The 20,943-nt window shown below is 40.6% G+C and overlaps 1 protein-coding gene across 1 annotated transcript in view; it reads left to right on the forward strand.

Annotated features, from left to right (window-relative positions):
- uxs1 (UDP-glucuronate decarboxylase 1) overlaps positions 1 to 20,943 on the forward strand; it is a gene marked incomplete at its 3' end in the record, with an annotated part of 129,316 nt that overhangs the window by 93,664 nt on the left and 14,709 nt on the right. The window contains exons 7-9 of the mRNA XM_084314388.1: positions 4,454 to 4,558; positions 13,522 to 13,581; positions 17,555 to 17,676. Of these exons, the coding sequence (XP_084170514.1) occupies positions 4,454 to 4,558; positions 13,522 to 13,581; positions 17,555 to 17,676 (287 nt within the window). The remainder of the gene's footprint in view (positions 1 to 4,453; positions 4,559 to 13,521; positions 13,582 to 17,554; positions 17,677 to 20,943) is intronic.

A 20,943-nucleotide genomic window follows, 5' to 3' on the forward strand; every position in this document is an offset into this window, starting at 1 on the left:
TAAGATAAAAAAAATTTATATTTTTTTTGTCGAAGCTTCGAATTAAATCTAATCTTGGGCCTGAAGTTTCGACGGCCAAAAAAAGCTTTGAAGGTCAGCCCCATAGTCCTGTGACCTCTGGTTTTTCCTCTAGCACATGGTCAAGTATCTGTTTAGGTGAGAAAATAACCATCCCTTCCTGGGACTTTTCATTGGCACCCTTTTCAAAAGCAAATCCAAGACATCTGCTTCTCGAAAAGGGTTGTCAATGCAGCAATTGAAAGACTCTTCATGTTTACCCAGTACATTGTCAAATTGCTATGAGAATAATACCATGAAATATGGAGTCGTGATATGGCTTTTCTCTAGCGTGTCCAGCTCGCGTGTATGTCTTCTACAACAGAACTTCGTTTCCGCGTTCGAGTTTTGCACTCTGATTGGCCAGGTCATGTGACATGATTGTGCGCCAATCGTGGGACAGCAAGTTCTGCGCCTATTTCCGGGTCTAACAGCCTGCAAACTACATGGCGTTCTATCGCCATGCTCTAACCTTAACCAACTTCGAAAGAGCGCCTAAGCTTAACCAGTGTAGAAACTTGCGGTCCCACGATTGGGCGTACATGTCGCATGACCAGAAATTACCTGGCCAATCAGAGACGCGGAAACAAAGTTCTGTTGTAGAAGGCATTCAGGCGTCCAGTTCGTCTTTTGTTGGATTGGCATGTCTAATAATGCTGTTTTTCTGAATACCGGTAGATGTAGGCCCGTCCTCTTTATCTATCCACTCGTTTATGGTTGTTAGATGTTTCTGTCCTGCGTTGCGTTTGTATAAACCCCTGTTAGTGCATCCGTTAGTCATAAGAAACGACACTGCAATGTGATCTCTTTCCTCAGATCCTCATGTTTATTTTCATAAACATAGCCTCGTACACGATGTAACCCATTCTGTATTGTCATTGTTCAGTCTTAATTCTCTTCAATCCAATGGTTCTCTCTCTCTCGTCGTAGCCAACCACCATTTCCTGTTAGCCGAAGCTAATGATGATGTGTCATTATTTCCCCTCCCCCACCCAGCGAGGGTGGGGAGGGATGAAAGTATCTGGTCCACGTCTGCTCGCGTCTGCTTCGTGTCTAGATCTGTAGGTGACACCTGTACTATTCTTTAAACATAATGTGCCAAATCAGATCCAGGCCGGTTGTTGGTATTTGCCCAATAATCATGTGTGCGTTCCTATGTAGTTTGTGTTTCCACCATCTTTGAGTGCCAGATGTGTTGAAATCACCACATATCACAATAAAGTCCATATTATTTGAAGGTTGATTGTATACTGTTCTGTGGTTAGCACTCAACCACATACAAATAAAACAAGCACAAAACCGCCCCGAACCATGACACACGTGACTAATGTTATGTGTAGGTGCAGCCAGTTGTGGAACATGGATGTTTTTTGGTTACACTTACAGTACTGCCTGATGCTAGCTGCCCAGAAAAAGAGCTCATTGATCTCAAGTGACTACCTGGTAAAATAAAAAATACTGTATATCATCCTGACCTCACTTTGTCTTTTGCAAATCCAAAAACCCTAGTCATACTTGATGAATTGCAGTTAATGGGGTCCAAATTTTACAACAGCAAAACTATATCAAAACATCTGTTTATCCATGCTCAGTACCAAACACATGCATTGTCACCAAACTTTGCTAACGAAAACATTTCTGGATAAATACCGCCTACAAATGGGCATATTTACTGTGTACCCACTGTTGTTTCTATGGACTGGTATTGATGACGTTGTGACTGGAAATGTATTACCCAATGCCCAGTGTCAAGACTGTCAACCCATTGTCCAGTTGCCTAGCAACAGTGTCCTCATGACTTCAACCGCTTCAACGCCAAGCATATTGTCGAGACCACAAACCCCATTCCACCTCGAGTACCTTTTGAAGGACAATTTTAAGCTATCTGTCTTATGGGGGCTGTCGTGTTTCTGTTGTCATGGATACGCAGTCTGTCACTGGTTTGATAAGTAAGTAAGCATGTAGTGAACTGCCAGAAGTTATCAAACCGTATCCTTGACGACGGCAGCCCCCATAACAGCGATTATTCACATTATGTGAAGTCATGTTGCTTTGATGCCGCTCAGCTCCCTGTAGAGAGGAGAGATACGTTTGTGTTTTCAAAAGTGTCATGTGCGACGGGTTTGATTATGTTACCGCTCCGACGCAAAAGCAGGCGTACAGCGGGGTAACTCAGGGACGTGCACTTTGGGTGCCCAAGCACTTGCCCATGTGCCCTCTGATGACCAAAGTGGCATTTTTTTTTAAATAATAAATTAAGATATTATAAAATAAATTAAAAATCCCGTCCCACTTTATCCAATCAGGAGAGAGAACCTTAGATCACTTATTTCAAGAAATCTCGCCAAGACAGATTTCCTTACAGCACTTTGTCAGATTATGCGACTTGTTTCAAGCACATATTTGCTGCAAACATAATATTTGCTTTTTATTTTTGTCAGACCATGTTTGAAGTGTGGAGTTCTCTCTCCTGATTTGATAAAGTGGGAACAGGATACCAGAACATATCATTTGTAGTGCTGTCAGGCGATTACATTTTTTAATCTAATTAATTACAGGATTTGTAATTAATTAATCTAATTAATCACATTTTAATCGCATAATCATTAATCATCTTCCATTTATTAATTTGCTTAGATTTTTCAGGTCTGGTAAATTTTAGCATAGTGTTATTCAGTCAAAGATAAAAAATAAAAAAAATGTATTGATATTCTCATTTGGTTCATTACAATTTACTCAAGCCTAGTATAGTAACAGACACAGTATTTCTGACACTGGGAATACATTCCCTGAGATCCATAGATGTCCCTAGAATCAGATACCAAGAACATGCAAATGGACCATATTAAAAAGAAGTCTGTAAATGTGTATTCTACGTTCTTATGGAATGAATGAGATAATTAATATATATTTTTATTCATTTTGAGTTAATTTTCATAACACGATAATTTGCTGTGTAATTAATTTATCTAATTAACGCGATAAACTGACAGCCCTAATCATTTGTGTCTATTGCAGAGTGGAGGGACTGGGAGACCCATGTGGTTGACCAAACACTATCAGTGATGGCTGTCCACTTACAGCATTGTTAACCAGGTTAAATCATGCATTGGGTCCAATTAGAAGAGTTTGTGTGCATAATGTGTGTGTTTGTCATGTTTGCAAACAGACTTTCTTCTGTGGAGACTATTAGGGTAGATTCATCCTGCACTTTTAATTCCAGAAGAGGATGCTCTGCTGCAGACACACGCCAGAAACCCGCCTGCGTTATATCTCTATTCTTTGTCGTGCATTTTCTTCTCCATTCCCTCTTCCTGTCCAGACCCCGGCTGCTCCAAGGCGAGCCCACAGCCACGGCATTAAAGCCAAGGTCACTGTCACTGTGTAGCAGTATTTCTTGCAACATTTAAAAGGAACAGAAGGGTGAAATGCGGGTGGTCAGTCAGTCAGTCAGTCGGGTCAATAACAGTATGTGCTGGAAGTAGTTTTTGCCATTTATACCCATTTTGAGAGCCACAGTCAAAGGTCAAGTTTCAAGTTTAGTTTTATTTGTCACATATAAGGTCCATGTACATTACAGAGAAATGAAATGACTACAAAATATACAAAACTAAAGTACAAAAAAGTTTATACCCATTTTGAGAGTAACGATCAAAGTTGTCCGTCCTGTGGTTTAAAGCCCCCGGCATGGTAAATCCACAATCTGTCTTTTCATTTCGTAATATGGGATGCATTGTGCATACAGTAAACGCCTAAAACGTGTGAGAACATAGCTATGTTCCAAATCCAATGTACTGTGGAAGAAGATTACTACCTTTCTCTAAGTCAAATCAAATGGATTTGTAGAGCCCGAGATCACATGGAATTGCCCCCATGGACTGTACAAGTTTGTTTGTTTATTTTTTGCCCAGGGACAATAGGAAAAAAGCACCACAGGCGACGTGCAGGAGATAAACTTCCGATGGGCTGTTCAAAGGGGATCCCCCAACTGGACGTCGGTGATAATATAGTGTTGCTATGGATGATAGATGGGTGTAGAATAGAACAGGCGAATAATTGTATGTATGTATATATGCATGTAATGAAACACATATATATACATACATGGTAGCAATATTATCTAAGGTAAATTTTCTTAAATAAATAAAAAGAAAACGAGCGCTGGAAAATAAGATAAAGGCTAAAAGTATCAGTCATATTCCCCATGTGGTGGGAGAACCGCTCGGGTCCAGTTGAAGTAGAGCGGGCATGGTTAGATACATTATGTCCAGTTATTACATGGCTGCAGGCATGCGGCTATCGAAGTGATTGATGTGCTCTGCTGTTGACAATGACCCAAAACATCCTTGAGGATTAATCTGGTTTTTATTTTCTTAATTTCTCTCCCTCCTCACAGTGGACCAGATCTATCACCTGGCGTCTCCTGCCTCTCCACCCAACTACATGTACAACCCCATCAAGACCCTGAAGACCAACACTATAGGAACTCTCAACATGCTTGGTGAGTCCCACTGGAGCAATGTCTTCATACAAAACATTCAATATCTGCCACTAGCCACTTGATCCATACAGTCCAACCACAATGAGATTAAGATGACCATTGTTCTTTCCAGATTTTTCAATATTTATATCAATAGTTATTTTTTGTTGTTAATTTATTCATGTCCTCCACTCAGAGCCTCTTAGTTGGAAAAGCTGTGTTAATTTGTCTCATTAACACTTTGTTACACTCACAGCTTTTCTCGGGTTTACGCCCCGACCGTTGAATGCCACGGTCACGAGTATTCTCGGGATTTTTATTTTATTTTTTATTAGCGATCTGTAATCATATTGCATCACGCGAGCCTACCGTTGGAGATCCAGGGACCGCCGGCGCTCAGATGTGAAAAAAGCGCCCCCTATCGTCTCCCAGATGGTAAATCACCCTTTTGGAATGGACTCAATGAAAGTGAATGGGAGAACGGATTTCTGACTCCACATTTTACTTCTCACTGATGCAGCCGGGGTCTACCAGAGTTCATTCTGGAGCCTCTGAGCCGCGTGGATCATGTGTTATACTGTACACACGATGGATCAATACATTTATCGATTTTTTCGAATGACGATCGGAAATTGGAATAAACCATTTGGATACCATCTGACTTCAGGTAAGGAATCTATGTTATCAGTGTTAGGATAATCAGACTCGTTTTCACGGATATATAAGCGTTTATGTGATATGTGATATGGCTGTTTTGACTGTAAAAGCCATGAGGAAATAAGAGCAGAGATTATCAGCGCACGGCACGAGCGTGCGTGCGCACACTATCGGTCATCTAGCGTTTATTTGAAAACTATTCATAAATAAGCCGACAAATGACAACGTTCTGGAATATTCCAGTAAAAGGCGATTATCATAGGCATGGGTTGTTTTTCCCCGGAAAACGGGGGATTTTCAAAATGCTATCAAACGGAAATGAAGCGATAAAAAATACAATCTGCCTTGCCAATGTTGACTGGAAAATGAGTCTTTGATAAGCGACGGGCAGATTAGACACATAGCCATAATTTAAAACATAGATTAGGCGATATTAACGTTAACATTGGCCGTGGATGGTGGCATTCAACAGGGTAAAAAGGAAAACACGGCCGGCACTGAAAGTGTTAAGGGAAAACGGCTATTTATTTGCTGTTGACCTTTGCTTTGCCAAATTCAAATGATTATCAAAGATATTTTACACCGGCAGTACCCGAGAGACGGGACACACTTTGTTTTCCCACAGCTTTAGAGCATTGATATCGCATAGATGAGCTGAGTATGAAACTTGAAATTCTGTGAACATCCATTATAACAACATGTTGATTGCCTTTTGAACAGGTCCGTTTTACCTGCTTTCATTTTGGTTGGACTTTAATGTTGGTTAATGTGGTCCCTGCGACTTTTTTCCTCTTGGTACAATATCTGCCTGCAGTACTGTATGTTACCTACACCATCTATAGGCATTGCTATTTAAAAGGCACATTACCAATGCAGACACGTCGTTGCATACTGTAGAGAAAAGGTCACGGGGCTTGCAAAAACCATGTTCTATAAGCAACAGTTAAAAAAAACACTGTGCCCACAATTTTCTTTTTAAATGCATGTATGTATGAGGTTCGCACAATTTAATTGTCCTTGATGTGCAGCTAAAGACTAGAGTGGTCTCAGGGGTCTGGTGTGAGGTATGCTCTAATGGTATCTCAAGACGCATCCTTTCTCTCCGTCTTTCACAAAGGCTTTTCCTTCTTTCTCTCGGTCTCTCTCACTTTCTGTCTTCTCCTCTTTCTCAACATTGGTTTTCTTTGTCCTTTTTCTGTTACTTATCACTGGCTGGCTCATAGGAATATTCATTCATTCATTCAAAGTTTTATTTATTCTCAAAGATGTCGTCGAGACTTTACAGACATTTCAATGCACACATTTCTACAATATAACAATAATAAATATTAATAACTTTCAAGTTCAAGTTTCTTTAATAGTTGTCATACAGAAGTACAGAATACTTTTATACAAAATGCTTCTTTCTGTTACGCTCCAGAGACTGTGCTAGACAAAAGATAAGTATAAAATAAAATAGTATAGCATGTAAAAATAGAAGTAAAAATAGAAGTCACGTACGTAGACACAGTGTTCAGTACATACATGTACAATGTTCGATGCAGAATAGAGTAACTGAGTTACCGTACAATATACAATATACTATGCAATATACTAATATACAATACTATATAGTGCAAAGCAGAAATGGGATGAGGTACAATTTAGGTACAATTTACAGTAAGGTGTACTGAGGTATGGGTTGTAGTGCAAATCCTTTACCAATAAATATAAAGTGTGTCTAGGTGTTCTAAAGTGTGGAGAGTGGGTGCTGCAGTGTGTTGTTTGTTTAAAGTGAGTGTGTGCATATGGATGTGTGTGTTGTGAGTGCATTTGATGGTTGTTGCATAGTGTTATTGTTCGTTGTTCTATATAGTACTGTGTGCATTAGGGCGTTCACATCTAATCAGGGAATGCTGGGAAATGTAGCATTCTAGCTGTGTAGCAGTCTAGCTGTGTAGCATTCTAGCTTTGAATGTCTGATTTAGTTTACTTTAATTAATTTGACAATTATTAAAATACATTACATGCAAGTCATGCATCCTAAAATGATCAAGGATAAGCACAAAAAAGTCCCACTTATTTCCATTGTGGTCCTTGGTCTCAGCAGCACATAGTATTTACATAAATATTTATTACACATATTATCATCTGTAAAATACAACATTATTAATACATGTACAAAATGTACAGATCTCATACACTAAAGCAGAAAGCCTCCCTCCACTGTCAGTCTCCTGAGTTACTCTAGGAGCAATTTCCTGACGTTCATCTTGAAACTATACAATGTTTGCAAGCCCTGTTTGATGGTCAAACGTTGGAGGATGCAGGTTTGCTAAGCTAGATCTGGTTATGTGGCTGTGTGATTCCCTAACACTAGGAAAATAGTTGCAATAATTGCAGCCATGATGAACTACAAGCCAACAACCCAAATAATGAGGGAGAAGAAGTAGATATAATTTTAAGGATTTTAAAAAACATAATTTAACATAACATAATATGTCGTTTCTGGGTATACTTTTTCAAATCAGTTGTGGAAAAATGCTATGGTTATGAAAATATACATTACAATAAAGCTATGCTCAAGGCAATAACTGGGTCACTGAACCATTTTACTGTTTACAATCCCAGGGCCAGACATTCTGTTTACAAATATATTTACTATTCAAAGAAGCATCTGCTAGGCCTCTGTTTGATTTACAGTGCTTCAAAATGATTGTTTTTTATGAATTTATGATTTGTATGATTTCTGATCAAATTAGATACTCTAAATCAAAGAATTATAGTACATTTACATTTTACATTTAGTCATTTAGCTGACGCTTTTATCCAAAGTGACTTACAAGTTTTGTACGACAAGTCAGCAGGAAGGGTACAACTCTATCAACTGAGTAACAATGTTCATCAAAGTGTCGAGTGCTACAATGTAGGTTCGTATATTAGGACAAGTGCATGACGGTAAGGTTAGTTTGTTTTTTATTTATTTGATTTTATTTCCGGTATTGATTGAAGAAGTGTGTCTTTAGTCGACGGCGAAATATTGGTCGGGTTTCGGCTCTCCTAACTGGTGGGAAAAGGGGGTCAATGTCAGACCTTGCAATCAAAAGTTAGGGGGCGCACTGAAATTATGGCAAGGGTTATTAGCCCTCTAACTTTTGATTGCAAAGTCTGACATTGACCCCCTTTTCAGGAGTTGACCTAGAGCCCACCAAGGTTATGCATATCAAGTTTGGTCAATGTCAGACCTTGCAATACACTGTAAGGCACTGTAAGGCTACTGTCCTGCCTCACTTCCAGTGATGAAGCTAAGCTATGCTAACGGAGCGTCTATTCCCAAAGCTAACATGCACGCACGGAGACAAAAAAGGTATGTATCTTCTTGTCTAACTCCAGGGAAGATGTTAAATAAGCTAATTTCCCAAAATGTTGGAGTTCCCCTTTAAGAGAAATTGAGATTGAGTCAATGGATAGGAACAAATGTACGTTTATTTTGTGCACAGAGTCTCAGTTCGATACAGAGAGCGGAAGACCGAGCGGAAGACCATCTGCGAAGTGAAATCAAGGTTGTGCATACAGAAAGAAAGTCAGGCAGTTCTCATAAGATAACAGTGTGGGATGAATACTGATGAGCTGCATCTGGCTAGCAGGACCTGAGTCCCTAATATTTTGTTATGAGAGTTGGTCATTAAGAGTTGTTCCAGATAAAACATGCTCTCTGTACGCTAGATAATTTATACCAGTAAGCTGGTTTATCATAAATGGAGTGAAGGAATATTACACAAAATATTCCACAAAAATCATGGTGAAATTTTTTCCCATAATACTGGTATGATTTCATAATTTAAGGACAATTGTAAGGATTAACAATTATCAATATAGAAAAACATTTCTTTATTTTTTCCTACTTCAGTGAACTACAATGTTTCACCCCTATATTTGTCTAAAATTGATCACTTACTGTTCACACATAACGGCTCTACAACAAGAAATCTTCATTATTCCAGATTCCAGTGAGATTCTCGTCAATGGTACAGTACAAAGCTACTGTACATGCACTCTCTTGGTAGTCTATGGCACAGGATATCTGGTACCATCAGTACAGAAGATGTTGTGGAACTCTTGTGGAACCAGTGGCTTCACATTGTCCCAGCATTAGGTAGTTCACTCTGTCTGGAACTGATGGATACCAAGGAACTGACACTGATGTGAGCTTCATGTGTATGTATTGTAACGAACCGTGTATAAATACAGGTTCGCCACAGTGCAAAAACCCACAAGAACTTTCAATTTCCACACACAGTCTCTTTTGTTTACTTTATTTAAAGCACAAATAACAACCAAACAAATGTCAAAATCCAGCAGACTGCGCTTCCAAATGTCCCACTCACCACAAGCGCACGGAAAGAAATAGAATGGTCAGACAGTCTGGGGGTCAATACACAAAGGAGGTTCGTTGCCAGAAAAAGTGATTGTTCAATACTCTGGTTAGTCGTCCAGTCCACAAGGGGGATTCTCAGCCAGTCTAGCGTCGATGCACACACAAACACCTACTCGCCTTCTCCTCTCCTTCCACCACCACTCACTGTCACAAACTCTGAATACTATAATCTCTCTCTCTCTACAACAACACACTCCAACTCGCTCAACATGACTATCTAACCTAGTGTTTATGAATGGTGTGGTACCTTGTGTGTGCACGTGAGATGTGTGTCAAACTAATTATGCGCAGGTGTATCTTATCCGTACTAATCAACTAGTGGGTGTGTCACTGTATCTATCGGGCATGTGTGCGTATGAGGTGTGTGTGACCTAGTGCTGCGCATGTGTGTGTTCCGTCAGTGCTAAACATCTACCTAAATGCTCCACTCCGTCCGCTACGGACATCTGCGGGGAACGGGGAAATAAGGACACGTTATAAACGCTCCCGTTCCTCGCTCCCCGAACTGGTCTAGCTGTCTTGCCCCGCTCGGCGTATCCCGGCCACCTCTTATTGAGCCGTGACTAGGGATGTCCGATATTATCGGCCGACCGATATTATCGGCCGATATCGGCAGTAAAATGTGATATCGGAAAATATCGGTATCGGTTTAAAAAAAGAAAAAAACAATAACAATATTTGTTATATATATATCCAGTAAAATTATTAGTTACCTGAAATTATTCGGTTTTTGGGGGGGGGGAACCCTGCATATATCGGTATCGGTTGATATCGGTATCGGAAATTAAGAGTTGGACAATATCGGAATATCGGTATCGGTAAAAAAGCCAATATCGAGCATCCCTAGCCGTGACGCGTCAACATTGTCTCGCCAGCCCGGAATTCCTCGTCGGCGTTGCGAGTGCCACTCGCTGTCACTTCCGGGCTTCCCCTCGCTGCGGATGACGCCGAGCCAGATTCCTGCGCCTCGACATCTTCCTCTCAGTGGCGTCCCGCGATGGTCGCCACAGTATGTATTGATTGATTGATTCTAGTTGATCGGTTGATTGATTCATTGATTCACTGCAGAAAGTCCATATCCACATCACAGGATATGCAGGACACCGCTACATTTCTTAAACTTGGCAAACGAACAAGCCATCTGAAAATCTAGGTTCAACACAAGAATCCATAATGGATTTATGTCATATGCTGTTGGAAGACTTGGGGAGTATGATGCGTGGTGCGATGCGGAGGTGTTTTGCAATACACCCCTGGGTACAGAGCTGAACCAGACGCTAAACAACCTCAAACATGGGCCTCATGTTAACACTATGGTCGCCAAAATCGCCTTACCACGTCATTCCCCGCCATGCTCATTCTGCCAAAGACGCCGTACCACGTCTTTGATATCAATATTTCAAAAATCTGTGATCGCAATCATATTTCTCCCCCGGAGACTTGAGATCTACTGTTGATCCCCTCTCAACTCTCCTGTTGATCCCCTCTCAACTCTCCAACGGTTCAAGAGCGCCATCTGGTGGCCGATCGGCGGATCGCCCAAACCGGAAACGGGAAACGGAAGCTGGTGCTCATTCCAATTCGGTCCGATCACTCGCTAATAGTCCCAGTACTCGAGCTAGACCAGGGTTTCCGTTCGAAAAAATTGTTGCCGGCCTCAGTGTCCGGTAGATTTCAATCTACCGGTCAAATGAGAGAAATTCCGGTCAGAGTTTATTGAGCTTAAAAACAATTGATAGGCAAAAGAATGACAACAAAACAAAATAATGACATCAAGGCATGTAGATTTATAATATTTGTACTTAAAACTAGGCTACTTTTGCATATAAAGTCATTATATTCCAAATAAAATAAGTCCAGAGACTCGTGCTGCTGCCAACTTTAAATCAAATGGGTGTCTGTGGGCAGTCGCCCGACATTAATAAACAAGTCTGTTATAATCACATTTTTATGAGCTAACGAATTCCGTTATATTGGACATTTGTATTAATTATATCAAGCGAAGAACTGAGAAATTTGGCAGAGAGAGACTGCAACATTATCGTGGGTTTGCGTGACGACTCTCTCTCTCCACCTCCCAATGACTTATTTGCGAGAGTATGTCGATGCAGAGCAGCAGATTCAGCTGTTATTGGCTCTTTTCTGGGGACCGCACAGCAGCGCGCCCCCCACCCAACATTGGATTGAAAATGGCTGAATTGGAGTACTGCTGGAGTACTGCATTGTGCTGCTGCTGCTCCGGCTCTGCAGCTTCACAAAAGTTCGCACACCCAGCACTAAGCTCTCGCTGACAACGTCGTTGTCATTATTAGAAGCAACGATGAAACAAATGTAATGATTGTTTCGTTCATCGCATAGGCTATTTAATTTTAGCCTATTTTAATACAATTCAAATAATCAAATTGTGCTTAGACTCAGGGAATTATTTTCACCGGATATTAAGACCGGAGAGATTAAATATGTCGGACTTCAACAGATTTTGCCGGTCAAATACCGGTAATTACCGGCTAACGGAAACGCTGAGCTAGACACAATGGATAGCAATCCGTTACCAATAACTCTATAAACAACATGATTTGGACGTATATACTAGTATTATACAACCTGGAGATGGATCGCATATTTCTAAATCCCATAATAGGAATATTTCTGCTCCACGCTCATCGCCCAACGCTACGAGGAAGCTACGGTAAGTTTCAGCGTTATTTTTTAACGTGTTCGATACAAACTGCTCTAATGATCATATCACCCACACTAGATGAATCATCTAACGTTGGCCACGGAATTATAAACGACCCCCCCCCCCCATCCGGTCAACATCAGATGATAAGTAGTAACTTCTAGAAGCACGTCCATTTGAATTTTTTTTATCTCGCGCAGATTGCTATCAAACTGTATTTGATCATCAATATAATGCATTTAGGGCTATAAATCACGTTCTGGAGAATGCTGCAGAAAACGATAAAAACATACTTATACTTTAGACCGTATTTTAGTATGAATATGTGAATGAAAAAGTATAACGTTGCTACACCCTGAACAATAGATACTTGACGTTGAATGGGCCATAGTAATGTCAATTTAGCAATACAATTTAAAAAGTTATAGCCCTGCAAAGAAGGGGAACTTCTCCATAGACAAATAGAGCTGGCGTGGGATGGTTTATTGTGAATATAAGCCTGGCGACCAAAGTGTTAAACATGTTAATTTGTATTCATATACTGTCGGGCTTTAAAACTGTGTAGGACCCAGGCCTAGAACTGCGCCCTGAGAGGGAGGTTTGCCCTGAGTGGGAGGTTCTAAGGGTCAAAGTGGGTATCAAACTGTGGATAGGATACCAAACAGACGGTAAATACGACTTTAAACTGTTAAACAGAAATCCAGAACTATTTTATAGCACTGTACAAAACTGTGATTTTATGTCTGCACTTTGTGTACTATTTTACTCTGTATATTCTATCTTACTCTTTTTTATTATTGTATATTTAAAACTGAATCAAACCATAAACAAGGTGGGATGTTAGATCCTAATTGAAAAACTGTGATTTTATGTCTGCACTTTATGTGCTCATTTTATGCCTCTTTTTTCTGTTGTGAGGCACTTTGAGCTGCAGTTTCTGTATGAAAGGTGCTATGCAAATAAAGTGTATTATTATTATTATTACTGTATAATGTTACTCAACAGCAATCTTTCCTAGTTTTGCCAGCTCTGCCTCGAGGCTACTGATGTGTGTCTCTTTCCTCTGTGCTTTGTTTGATTAGTGCAGTTACTGCTGTTTCTCACCTGGGTACCACCGCCTGCCGACTTTCATTGACCCCTTTCTCCCACCAGGTTTTAGCCGTGGTATTGATCTGATCTGTGTTCCTCCGACTGGGTGGACATGCTCTCATGGTCCCGTTTGTGTTGCAGGGTTGGCCAAGCGTGTGGGTGCCCGTCTTCTCCTGGCCTCTACGTCAGAGGTGTATGGAGGTAAGAAACACTTAAACCTCTTGTATCACTCATCCAAATATCTTATCAGTGATCCTCAACTCACAAGCTGTGCACTGAGTCTGACTCTATGCCAATGGACAAACTGCCTGGGTAGGGCTGGGCGATTAATCGATATTATCGATTAATTCGAATGAATGATTTAGGACGATTTTGAAAAAAAAGAAGAAAAACATTTTCTTTTTCAAGAGTCTCCTTTTTATTTTACAAAAAGTGATGTTTGGTGAAAGTTAGATTTGCACTTTATTAATCCCAATGGGGAAATTAATTCTTGTTTGATGATCAAGAGGCACCTTTAATTTGTTTTAAGTGAAGTTTGGTGAAAAAGCAAGTTATTGCACTATTAATCCCAATGGGGACATTCATCTTTGTTTGATCAAGAGTAACCTTTTATATAATAGGTAACTTTTACCAATTCTCAAAAACAAAAAAGAATGTGTGAGAATTGGTAAAAGTTAGGTATATATACCTAACTTTTACCAATTCTCACACATTTTTTTTTTGTTTTTGAGAATTGGTAAAAGTTAGGTTTGCACTTCAATCCCAATAGGGAAATTCATCTTGGTTTGATAATTATTTTGTGTCAAATAAAAACAAAGGTTATTTGAATGATTTCCTTGGCGTTTCTAGTTTTCAAGAAAAAGAAATCGATGTAAATCGGATAAAAAAATAAAAAAGAATCAGGGATTTATTTTTTAGGCCATATCGCCCAGCCCTATGCCTGGGATGCAATTCCTTACAACACAGTCAAGAGCACTGGGTTAAAAGGCCAAACAGGGCTCAAGGTTAATTGGTGCCGGCAATGTCAGCTATCCACTTTGTTGTCTTACTGTGTTCATCACTATGCGAGTGTTGACTTGACTACCCACAGAGCTAAGCACTAATTGCAAGACCCATTCTCCTGCCTGCATATTGATCTCCTTGCAGCTGGTGGCTGGACTGGGATCTGCTGGACTAGGTCTGTCCGTGCTTGAGTTATGGCTTTAGCAAGCATGACCTTTACAGGAGAAACCCCCGCTAAGTGAAACTGAGACCACCCCACCCTACACACACACACACACACACACACACACACACACACCAGGGTTTCCGTTAGAAAAAATTGTTGCCGGTCTCAGGGTCCGGTAGATTTAAATCTACCGGTCAAATGAGAGAAATTCCGGTCAGAGTTTATTGAGCTTAAAAATAATTGACATCCTCAAGGCATGTAGATTTATAATATTTTAACTTAAAACTAGGCTACTTTTGTGTATACAGTCATTATATTCCAAATAAAATAAGTCCCGAGACTCGGTGCTGCTGCCGACTTTAAATCAAATAGGTGTCTGTGGGCAGTCGCCCGACATTAATAAACAGCAGTCGGTTATAATCACATTTTTATGAGCTAACGAATTCCGTTATATTGGACATTTGTATTAATTATATCAAGCGAAGAACTGAGAAATTTGGCAGAGAGACGGCAACATTATCGTGGGTTTGCGTGATGACTCTCTCCACCTCGCAACGACTTATTTGCAAAGAGTATGGCGCTGCAGAGCAGCAGATTCAGCTGTTTTAAGGCTCTATCTGGGGACCGCTCAACAGCGCCCCCCACCCAACAGCTGAATTGCCAATGGCTGAATTGGAGTACTGCACTCTGCCGGTACAGATGGGTGGGTTATGGTGGATTCTGTGGCTCTGCAGCTGCATGCAGTCGCAAATCTAGCAGCAATCTCCCGCTGACACAGCGGTGTCATTATTATACCTGCTTGGTGAAGCAACGATGAAACAAATGTAATGATTGTTTCGTTCATCGCATAGGCTATTTAATTTTAGCCTATTTTAATACAATTCAAATAATCAAATTGTGCTTAGACTCAGGGAATTATTTTCACCGGACATTAAGACCGGAGAGATTAAATATGTCGGACTTCAACAGATTTTGCCGGTCAAATACCGGTAATTACCGGCTAACGGAAACGCTGTACACACACACACACACACACACACTTTATAACCAGGAGGATGTGTTACTTCATTGCTGGTTGAAGAGACTGGTGAACAACTCGATGCAAAGGTCAAATTAGGCGTTCCCCATCGATCCCCAGGACCATTAAGGGAAGTGTCACAACAGTTTTGTGTATTTAAAAAATCAGCACGTTAATTAACCTGAAATGATTCCCACCAGACTAATGCTGTCTGGCTGCAACGCTGAGAAACATTAGTGAGTTGACTTTCCAGTGCTGAACTTGGTCTTCTTTTGTTAAAAGGGTTATTTACGGAAGCGTATTGCTGCCACACCAGAAACAGACAAACACACTCTTGTTGGTTATTTGTTGGCCTTCATTTAAAAACTATATATATATATTTTTTTTATCAACCCCAGATTATATACTTTAAAGGGGAACTATTTTACTATTTCTTTCACTATTTGGGCACTTTTACACAATTCCTGTGAGTCTATGGAACACCTCTGTAATATATATATTTTTTTTATTCATTGTTTTGTATTTCTAATCAAGTCCTCAAAAACAGCATTTTTCTACCTCAAGATCTCGAGACGTTTTGAGCCTGGGCTCCTAAACCACTGCGCCACGGCCCCGGCGCCTGAACATTATCATGCAGCGGTGTCTTTCTGACATCACATATCGCGCACATTTTCAAATGACTCAGTTCAGTGAGGGTGAATATTGTGAGAGGAGAATTGGAAGAATGCGCCAATATGAGAATTTTGAGACATAGATCATATTAATATAAGTTCACATAGCTAGGAAACAATGCTAAACACTCAAAAAGGCCATTTATAAGATAGTTCCCCTTTAAATGTGAATGCCCATTTTAACACATTCTGTGCCACGCCTCTTCCGGGAATAGCATACTGCCACCCATTAAACCAATGTAGTCCATCACCTTGTTTGTAGAGCTATTACTATATTCTATATTATAGCTATGGACACTGGGTTTCTTCCGGTCAAGATGCAAAAAAGAAATAATGTTTCCATCCATACATTCCACGTTTTATACCATGGTGAATTTGAGTGTTATTTCAGAATGATCCGGGCCAATTCCTGAGAGGCTGGTTATACGCCTCAATGTGTATTATACCTAATCCATTGGCGTTTTGTCCCTACACACGCTACAGTTAAAAAATCAAATGCATATGATCGGTATTGTGTTCCATCATGAATGCATGGGGGGGGGGGGGGGGGGGTAGTTTTTCGATGCTTTGATCGTCACCAACGGAATACGTTATGGAGTAGCGTTACACACAAACGCTCGGATCGCAATGAAAACATTATTGGATCAACGCAAGATTCATACCATATAACCATATAGCCCTTATCTTGACTAGGATGGACCCCGAAAAGAATATTCCAATTATCTGATCGCCATTCCAAGTATTGATGTCCATCGTTCCGCCAACATAATCCAACACAGAATCCACCACGGGAGTAATTGTTTCTTCTCAATCCTAGCATTAGAACCGCTACCCTTGTCCGACTAAGATAAGTCCGCCCGGACCTATATAAACGCCGCACAGCCAAAGACTCAACGTTTCAAAGGATTTGCAATAGCGGCCGGCTGCACCCCACCAGGCGGCGGTATTGGACTTTTGCGATCTCAGACTCATTCTCTATGATAGCACCAGGCTCCCTGGATGGAATAGGGTATTAAAATCGAAAAAAATTTAAAACTATCCAGAAACGTTAACACATGATTGGCACTCAACGGTCCGGCGTCAGAAACGTGTAAATCAGTGAATGGCACTGAATGTGTTAATGGCTTAATGACTTCACAGACTCTGTTTTCAGCCAATATTAATTATTTTCGAAAGTGGGACCAGCATTACACCGGGCAGCTCCCCATAGTTTGTGAGAATCTTTCTCATACTATCCATTACACCAAAGGCTCTGACAAAATAGAGCGTCTTGTTTGTTTTGTAATGGTCTCTATGAAATGCGTGTGTTTGTTTCAGACCCAGAGGTCCATCCCCAGAATGAGGAGTACTGGGGTCACGTTAACCCCATTGGTCCGCGGGCCTGCTACGATGAAGGCAAGCGGGTCGCGGAGACCATGTGCTACGCCTACATGAAACAGGTATCATCACACACTGTACGATGTACTGATGAGGAGGGACTCTTTGTTTTTTTTATCTGTAGTGAAGTCCACTGAATATTTCCTCTAGGATTTCTTGTAAAACACATGCCAGTTGTGGGTAATATTCCTTACTGTAGGGGATTCATTTAATTGATATTACTTTCATAAACCTCTCTCTCTCTCCTGTGCTCTCTTGTCTCTTTCTCGTCTCTCTCGTATAATTGTCATTCATTTCCCGTTGCCTGTTGGGGTATTACTGCTGTCAGCCTTACGTTTCAGTCTCATGATTAGCTTCTGCTCGCTGATGAGAATCTGTCAAGACGCGGAGTGCTTCTCCCCGCGCCGACCAGAGAAGTAATACGGCTGTCTTTCTAAATAAGCCCCGAGACGGTGGAGAGGTTCCGACCTCCAGCCCTCGAAACGCATGTAATCCCTGCTCAGATCCCGCAGAAATCTTCTCTGTTGCTTAATATACTCCCAACAGTCCTATTATTTCTGCAAAGACAAATGACTTGTGGGAAATAGCCCACCCACCCTCCTAGAACAATGGTATTTAACGCATGGTGTGAATAAGCCTTTCAACACGGCAATGATTAATGCCTCATATGAATAATCATTCTAATGATAAGGGAGTGTGGTGGTTCAAGAAGGGAACTCTGCTCCATTGATTTCTGGACGTGTTTTCCCATGAGCCCGTACAGTACAAGCCCCATCTGTGCGGCGGTGGGATATTGATGGGAGTGCAGGATAATTGTCATTGCACATGCAAGTCTATACGTCATGCAGTCCCCCCTCGATTTTCATGGTTGAGTTAATCGAACCCCTCAGACACGAAGCCTGCGAGTCCTTGTTTTAATAATTTGACAGCACATGGATTATTTACTCTTGTGAAGTCAATCCAAATTCCTTGGAGTTAGGGCTGCTTGATTATGGTAAACGCCATAATCACGATTACTCAGTGACTCATGACATTAACCCCTTAAGCCCGGTCCGGTACCGGTACACGATTCATATCACGCCATGTCATGAATCGATCAATACAGAACGTATTAATTAATGTTGCGTTTCTTTTTCAAATGTAGCCAAGAGTAAAGGCCCTAACCCTATATCAAAACAGCATTCAAAGTGTATATTTTGAGCACTACGTTTGTTTACCAATGATTTTAAGTGTTATTAGTGAAATATGAGCTTATTAATATCTCTGCGCATTGCATCGGAAAGCGGAGGATTTAGGTGGAAGTAAAGTAAGCTGTCATATGTGTGTGTAGTCCTATGAACGGGAAGACCCAGGGCTTTCGATGGGCTTTCGAATTTCCTAAAACTACACTTCCCAGCTCATGCCAGCCCCTGTCAATCATCTGACTTCCAGCAATGAAGCTTCTTTTTTTAACGTGATTTTCGGGATCATATCTCATTTGTGGAACAAACCTGAACATTATTACCAGAAAATATACGTTTCTTTACCTTCTGTGAACGTCTAGCAAAAAAACGCGTTGCAATCTGATGACAAATGGCGGAGATATTTACATTATAAAAAAGTAACTGTACTTACAGTAGATTTCATTCACAGTTTTTGCTGCCCTGTCAGGGGTGCCTGGTGGTACTAAATCCAGATTGAACTCTGCCATTGGAAAGGGGAGATTTGGTCCGATCCATAGATGTCACTTGGTCATAATAAGGTCATTTTATAGGCCTGATATTCTATATTCATATTTCAAATTGCATGTGTCCGGATGGCAAAATTCTGTACTGTATCTAAAAAAAACTGTAAATCATCTGCCCTTTATTCATTTGCTTAGATTTTTTGTATACGTGATCTAAATTGTTCACGTCTGGTCAATGTTAGCATTGTGTTATTCACCGCCAAAGATGAAAATATTTTATGAAATAAATTTGATATTCTCCTTTGGTTCATTACACTTTACTCAAGCCTAGTAACAGACACAATATTTTGGACACTGGGAATACATATCCCTAGATGCCAAGAACATGCAAATGGACCTTGTAGAAGTGGAGCAATCTTCCATTTTAGGTGAATTTTCTGAAAATATGGCTAGGGCTTAACTTTAAATATAATTCAACTGATACATAAAAACATGACTTGGCTTAAAACATGACCTGGCTGAAATACATAACCTGGCTAAAACTGACTTATCTTGTTTTTTATAATTGTCAAAAATTAACTCATTGACCGCCACGCTCTTTTCCCATCTTTACTCAATGGCGGCAGTATTATTGACAATTTTAGCTATGTATTTAGCATACTATGGAGACAATAGTATGGCTCATTTGACAGTCATTGTTTATAGTCCAAGACTGACTAACCATTTCATTTCTACATACAGTAGTTTGTGCGCTATTACACACTAAACATCACCCTTTTCCAAAATAATCCAGTCTTTTTTCATAGATAGCAAGATATGACATGTTATATGCATTATGCCCAAATCGTTCTGGTTGCTCGCCTGAAACCCCAAATACAAAATCATTGCGTTTTAAATCGAAACTGCGATCGTTACCAAAAGCATGTTTTAGGTCCGGTAAAGTACGACACTGTGATCAGTACAGAAGCATGTTCTAGGTTAAAAAAATACCAGCAGGTTACCTAAAATAGACCTTACCTCAGTCAGAAGGTACACCAAAATGAATAAAGCCCAGTCGATCCCATGGCGATCACAATTACTTGTGTATATTGGGCAATTCGATCGCCATTGCAATTCCAACGTAGGCAGATGTGCTAGGGAGACCTAGGGGAACTCCGGCTGAGTGTTTACAACGGGGATCAAAGGAAAAGATCAACCGATCTAAAAACGAGATATTACGTTTTTGGCACTCAAGCGTTGGCGGCGAAACACGAGAGATTACGTATTTGGCACAGAGAGTTAATTGCCCAGCCCTACTTGGATTAAAATGTGATGCATCCCCCAGAGAGTTAATTGCCCAGCCCTACTTGGATTAAAATGTGATACATCCCCCCGAAAATACTCTAATGACCACACAGCCAGGCTTTAACTATGAATGTACACAACACTCTAACTTGGAAGAAGAATTGTATTAATCAAGTTCAAGTTTATTGTCATCCTCTCTTTACAGGTTATGCGAAAAGCAGAACAAAATATAGTGCACCCGAGTCGCCAGATCCAAAAGCAGCATCATGGGCTTTGAAAAGTCAGCGGACCTCAGAATTTAGCCAGGGCTTCTTTTCACAGTGCTGGTGGTTATGACATCATCATCCCCACGTTTGCCAATGTAGCTGATGACGGTAGA

The sequence above is a fragment of the Notolepis coatsorum genome (genome assembly GCF_963971535.1).
Source record: "Notolepis coatsorum genome assembly, chromosome: 5".
NCBI lineage: Eukaryota > Metazoa > Chordata > Actinopteri > Aulopiformes > Paralepididae > Notolepis > Notolepis coatsorum.